Here is a 6,773-nt window from a genome sequence, read left to right on the forward strand (position 1 = left end):
AATGTATAGCACGCTACAAATCTACTACTATCAGTCCACATGCCTGGCTTTCTATTTGCAACTTTGCATAGGAAACTTGTAGCATATATTAATGAAAAGCTTTAACAGGGAACTAGGCCTGTGAACAAATAATTGAGTGCTTTTGACAGAGAGATTCTACAACATTTTTTGGATTTTTTTTTGGATGAACAACATTTTTTGGATTCAAACTGGAGAAACCAAGCAGCACTTGATAAGTCGCTTTAAACAACTTCATAATATATCTTAATGAATGGTATCTCACTAAACTGCAAAAACTGGGAATACAAAGAGGAATGTTCGGGAAGATCATATTCCAAGCAATGTCGGAATTGTATTAGACATGAAACATTGTGTTTACAACCAACAAGACTCGGGAATCAGAATGGATTATAAGACAAACTACAGTCAAAGAATTAGACACCTCTTTTTGAAATTTAAATGTAAAAAGAAAAGAAAGTCGAAACTTCCACCGGCTCAACAACAAGAACATCTATTACGGGTTTCTGTACATCGTACTTGGGTGTTAGAGCTGAAGAATAAAAGACAGCAATCTACAGCCGCAAGTTATGTGGGTTAGGCTTAGTGAGTGCTTTAGTAAAGTAAGATCTGATCTCATCCAATATATTCTTGATCAGTTCACAGTGCCTGCAATGTTCCAGCTTAGAGAATTCAGCAGATGAAAATAGAAACCGAGACTGCAGATGTTTTTTGCTAAGCAAAACAAGACTGAATCTAGAACTCAGTGACAGTTCACATAAGAGCTTTAACTGATACCCTGAGAACAAACGACAAGGGATAGCCTAGCAATGATCCAAGTTTATTCGTCAGTCTGATTAGATAACTTCAAACGACGAAGAGAATAAAAAGTAACTAATTGTTTATTAGGATTTAAAGATCACAAACACCAGCAGGTCATCTTTCTTCATTTTTTTTCTTTTCCTTCTTTGGTTAAAATACTCGTAGTCCTGGACATTATAAACACCCCTACATTTTTTTGCTTAAAGAAAAAAAAAATCTAGTGCAATCTGCCCGAGACATGTATCTTACATAAAAGGAAAAAGGAAAAAGGGAGGGGGGGGGAGGGAGAGAGAGAGAGAGAGAGCACATACCCTGGTCTAGCACTCAATTTTTCGAACTGCTCCAAGATAAACAAAATACATGTTTGCCGTAATGACATTGCATGGAAGGCTTCTGAAAGTTCATACATGTTTGAAACATTCTCCAAAGATATGTCCTACATCAACAAATAGAAAAGTAATCAAGCAGCCATCATTTTATATCCAAGCATGGAGAGAGACAGATAAAGACAGAGAGAGAGCTTACCTGTGCTATTGAATACTCACAAAGCCGCTTGAGTCCCTCCAAAAGATACTGATCTGCAGCTCTGAGGAGATCTTGAGCAATATCCAAAGTAATGTCTACTGATCCGGTGTATATAAATCTGTGCCAAGTCGAGAGTCTGAATTATAAAAGCTCACCGGGCAGCTTTTGTGATACAAGAAAACAAAAAATTTACTTCACCTCATCATCAACTCAAAAACCTCCCATCTAATATTTGGTATTTCAATGTCCCTTGCATCCTTCTCCTGTAATAGGTTAATTGTAAATTATAAACCATCCGCCATCAATATTTCTTTGTAGATAAAAGAAAAAAAAAATGATTCAGGATGAAATAAGTAGAAAGAACAACCCCCACAAACTCACCCGGTAACCACCATCAAACATTGCACGAAAAGCATCTGAAGAAGCAAGCAGGCAAATTCTGTGAGCATAGAACCGTCTACCTGCAAATGGTCAGTGAAGCAATCAAACTTATGCTAACAAATACAATCACAGTAGTGGTTGAATGAACCTTCATAATACATAGCATACATAGAAAGAATTACATGAAAAAAGATTAGACCTTCAACTAAAAACGTAACATCGGACAGCGTAGGGTTGTTTACATACTGCTCCCCTAGATAAACCTGCAGGAAGTTGTATTTATCATCAGAGGAAATCCATGCTAAACACGAACACAAAGCTTAAGATGACGGCACCTTCAAAAACTGGCAAGCAATCACAGAATAGCCATCCTTTTGTTTTAAAGGATATATTCTGGTTATAACAACTAGCAAACTATAAAAACAAAAAACAAACAGCAAAATACGACTTTTAACTAATGACACTGTACAAATTCAAATATATAATGACAAAGGCATGAAAAAATCATCTAGTATTGAAAATAAGCACAACCTGTGGTGTTGGAGATGGAGGAGCTGCATCCACAGGAGAAAGAGTCATGGCTTTGTTGGCCAACTTGTACAGAGCCATAGCACCATCAAGCTGCTGTTTGGGGCTACTAGAACCAAGAAGCCCAAGAAGCAATTCCAAACCTGCTTAATGATATGGGACAAGTCAGCCACCTCGATAAATAATATTGAGGAACCAAAAAAAACCGACAAAATACAATTTGAAATACAGAGACAGTGACATGCCATTGTTATCGATGAAAATGGTTCTGAGATCCTCTGGGGAGCAAAGATGAGCAAAAGCCAAAGCAACACGTCTTTGGACATTTCTCTCTGCTACACGCATCAAGTATAACAAATGCGACAAAACCTACATTAGGAAAATTCAGAAATTTCAATCCCATAGGTTTTTAACATAAAATTCACACAAAATTAGTGCCACAAAATGTACCAACACCTACAAAAAAGAAAACTTAGTAATAAGCATGACAATACTCACTCGTGCATGAATCTTCTCCTCTAATCTTTTCAATGTTTTGGTCACACAATCCTTTGTAGCCTGAAAAGACATTTGTAAATTGTTGTCCATTACAAGTTGTGTTACAGCAAAGAAGGACAAAAGGGGGAGATAATTTTGAACATCTATTATAGTTACCAAAATAATCATGAATCTTGTTAACAAAATTTACATTTTGTGAAAATAACAAAGAACTATGGAGAGAGAAAGAGAGATATACTTGGAAAATAAATTCTCCATCCTGCAACTTCTGAACACCACCAACCCTAATAAAATCGGACACATTATCCTAGAGAAGAAAATGAATGGACAAAGTAACATCACATTAAAATGGTATTCAATGTCAACTTGTTGACTAAATATACAAAATTCCACGAGTTCATGAGAATCATTAATTATATTACCTCATTATCTGCAAGGCCATAAAGGGTAAATGCAGCATTGTGTTGCAGAGACCCATTTTTTGAATCCAAAAGTTTCAACAATGGCAATAAACCACCATTATGAGCAATACCAGCTTGGTTGTGTGAGTCCTGAATGTATAATTTGAAGCAAATGAAACAAACTCAGAAAAGCAGGATCTTCAATAATAAATCATAATTGTTGCATTGGACTGCACACACTCAGGAACCTAAAGAACCAGAAAAAGCATAACTAATTAAAAGAACGTGAAATGAGTCCGTCTATGTCATATTGATTCCCCAGACTAATTCTTCCAATATTACCAAGAACAGTTGTCTAAACAGAATATAGAACAGGTCAATAAGAAATAATAACCTGTGCCAACCTCCCCAAAGCAAAAGCTGACATCTCCCTGAGTTGTACATCTGGGGATTGAAGCATCTCAATCAAAGGTCGGACAGCACCCCTCTGTACAATGTGAACCTACAAATGGCAATCATTGAGGCATATAAAGATAATGGATAAAATGGAAGGACTCAAAAGCAGATTTATGCATCATTACAGAAATTCAAGAGGGGAAGGAAACTCCACCACAAGTAGTCAACATGCAAAATGAAAATGCTCTACCAAGTTACCAACAAAGGTAACAAAAATGGATGTTGATAGAACCATTTTTCAACTAGAATGAGAATATCAATGATGTTTTCTCTCCTAAAACTATGATGTGTAGCACAAAATAGGGATGAGTTGATGACTCAAGTCATGGAAGATAAAGGGAGAGAAAAATTACACTACCTTGCAATCTGAATCAGTTGCAGCAAATTGTCCAAGTAGCAAAGCTGCCTCTCTTTGGCTCTCAAAGCAGCAGGAACTGTAATTCAATATATCAGACTTGAGAAACTTTTAAAAATTATATGCCATGATGGGAAAAAATTAACAAGAATTTAGCTTGATCAAGTGATGTGACACTATTTGGGATGCACCTAAGCAATCCAATAACAGGTTGTAAAGCTCCCGCAAGAAGAACCTCTTTCTTTATGTTTGGAGAAGAGTGAACTAGATTTCCAATTACACCAACCTGCATTTATTTGAAAATCATGTTATTCTACAGCAACACGAAGAGAAAGAACATAAGTCCACAAAGTATTAAGCTTAATAGCTCATTATATCAACTATAGTCTCATAAAGATCCTACCGCTTCGTAATGTATAGCAGCATCTTCAGATCGAAGCATTAAAATGAGGGTAGGAAGAGCATTGCATTCAACAATCTGCAAAGTCATAAATTTACGTGATATGTTTAATTTCAATCCATCTCTGATAATAAATATACCAAATTTTAGAAAATATATAATTTCACAAGGAAGGTCCATTACCTGATTCTTATTCTCATCATTTTTAAATGCGAGGGTTCGTAACGCTCCAGCAGCTGCTCTTTGCACCTTTGTATCGGCAAATTCAAGCAACTCAACTAGAGGTGGAATTCCACCTTCTATCCTGTATATGCAGTCCTCATGATCATTAGAATATTATGTTGTTGATGTATCAACAATTGGCTATTAGAAAGACAAGCAAACCTGACACGGGTTTTAATGCTGCTGTTTTCATGAGCGAGATTGGTGATGGCATCAGCAGCTCTACGAATGACGCTATACAAAGGTCGAGTTACATGACTATCCTTGTGCCTCTTCAACAAATCTACTAGATGAGACAATGCACCATTGTCAACAATGAGTTGTTGATGCTCGGGCTGTTGACACAGAAAGACAGCAAGAGAGAAAAAAGGAAAGAAAAAAAAGTTCAGCAATCACATGTAGAGTTGAGCGATGGTGAAATTATATCCTATCTAAGAGTTCCTGTGGCACAAATAGTGGTGCAACATCATACAAATAAGATGTCAAGAATAAGATGTCTACAACCAAGAATCAATAGCATCCGCACAGAATAAATAGGTAATGAAGATATAAGACAAATACAGATAGACTTGCGAATAGACACGGCGTGGAAGAGATTGACACACCTAGTTTCTATAACATATTCATACCACCGTCAAAGAAACAACTGTTATTAAACATGCCTGATAGTAGCTGAGATTGACACACCTAGTTTCTATAACATATTCATACCACCGTCAAAGAAACAACTGTTATTAAACATGCCTGATAGTAGCTGATTGATTCATAAGATACTCTTCGACTATGACTTTCTGACATAGTAAATGTAATTGGAGTTAATTAGTAGCCAAGTAATCATTCGATGATACTCGGTGATGATGTGGTTTTAGAAGGGGACTGTTCATCTCCGTGCTGTGCTCATAAAAGTTTCAGTGGTTTCCAAAAAGATTAGTATCCAACTAATCTGCATGCTCAATTACGCAAGCAACACGGCTGATAAAATTATTTTAAGATCAAAATCCTTGAAACTCTGCAAGTAATTTTACATGCTCTATTATATATGCGGCTGCTATATATCTAAGAAAGCAAAAAAATTCAAGTTTTAACTGATTGAAAATTTGAAAATTACGAAGGGTAGAGTGACCTTAACGGCAAGAAGGCCTAGTGCAAAGGCACTGCCCTTCTCAACCTCGTGTTCGCAGTGCTTCGAAGAGCTCCGGTCGACCTCGCTGCACGGCGGCGCTTGCAGATGTTTCACCAAAGCCGGAACCGCACCGCCTTCAACGATGACGTTCACTACGTCCTCTGCCGCCGAACACACTCAAATTCGTTAAATTCAGAATTTCACAAAACTTACAGAACCGACGGAAAATGAGAAATCAGGACGAGATCGGAGGAATTTTTTTTTTTTTGGACTGACCGTTCTTGGCGAGCTCGGCGAGGACGTGAGTGGCGCGCTTGGAAGCGTTTCGATCAGCTTCTCTCCAGGAAAAAGAAGAGTCAAGAACTTGAACCTGCTCGGCGACCTGAAGCAGTATGGCTTTTCTGGCGTCGCCGGACTGCTGCACCGTGATCTCTCGCTCCTCTCCGATTTCCTCTTCCAGTTTCCGCTTCTGCCCCTTCCTCTCCGATTGGCTCTGATCTTGGCGCCTCGGCAGCTCCATCAAAGAAACGCGAAAATGGAAGAGAAGCTGATCCAGAGATATGAATTTTTTGGATTTTGAATAGAGGTCAGTGAGAGACAGAGAGAGAGAGGAAGAAAGAGAGAGACAGAGAGAAAAATCGGAGGGTATTTTCGGAATTTCTGAAGAAAAGAAGAAAGTAAAAGCTTTTTCTTTTCTTTTTCTTTTCCGGCTGAAAAAAAAAAGTGTCGGGAGTAAAACCGGCCACATGATTTCCGGCTCTCATATTTATTTCATGTTTGATTTAAATTTAATTTTTTGCGTTAATTATCGAATAATTATTGATTAACGTGCGCTCCCGCTAAAAAGTACAGCAGGACATGATTTAACTAACTTGCGCATGGGTGTGAAGGTTAAGAGGGAAACAAGGACAAAGAAAATGGTGGGCCCAGGGGACTGTGGGGCACGCAATAATGGGCTGGGACTGCATGCTAAAGCCTTTGTTATATCAAAAAAAAAAAAAGCCTTTTGTGGACTGCCACAGTGTAGTATGGTCGTGCCACTCGTGCGTGCATGTAAATTAGGGA

The 6,773-nt window shown here is 37.9% G+C and overlaps 1 protein-coding gene across 3 annotated transcripts; it reads right to left on the reverse strand.

The window, feature by feature from the left end:
• Positions 1–315: 315 nt before the first annotated feature.
• Positions 316–6,308, reverse strand: LOC133709841 (ARM REPEAT PROTEIN INTERACTING WITH ABF2-like). Of its 3 annotated transcripts, none has more exons than XM_062135759.1 (19): positions 5,985–6,307; positions 5,709–5,869; positions 4,748–4,920; positions 4,547–4,667; positions 4,367–4,441; positions 4,155–4,249; positions 3,967–4,042; positions 3,547–3,654; positions 3,174–3,302; positions 2,990–3,058; positions 2,752–2,811; positions 2,499–2,622; positions 2,257–2,396; positions 1,925–1,988; positions 1,726–1,805; positions 1,543–1,607; positions 1,345–1,462; positions 1,131–1,255; positions 316–666 (listed from the first exon to the last, which is right to left on the reverse strand). In XM_062135759.1, exons 1-19 carry the CDS (start codon positions 6,226–6,228, stop codon positions 573–575), a joined length of 2,121 nt encoding a protein of 706 aa, XP_061991743.1. In that variant the 5' UTR covers positions 6,229–6,307; the 3' UTR covers positions 316–572. The 3 variants fall into 3 exon arrangements, with proteins under 3 accessions (XP_061991743.1, XP_061991742.1, XP_061991744.1); XM_062135760.1 differs by lacking the exon at positions 316–666 and adding an exon at positions 673–821 and having other exon boundaries at positions 5,985–6,308; XM_062135758.1 differs by having other exon boundaries at positions 4,367–4,667; positions 5,985–6,308.
• Between the last annotated feature and the right edge of the window lie 465 nt (positions 6,309–6,773).

This window comes from Rosa rugosa, chromosome 5, assembly GCF_958449725.1.
Source record: "Rosa rugosa chromosome 5, drRosRugo1.1, whole genome shotgun sequence".
In the NCBI taxonomy this organism is placed as follows: domain Eukaryota; kingdom Viridiplantae; phylum Streptophyta; class Magnoliopsida; order Rosales; family Rosaceae; genus Rosa; species Rosa rugosa.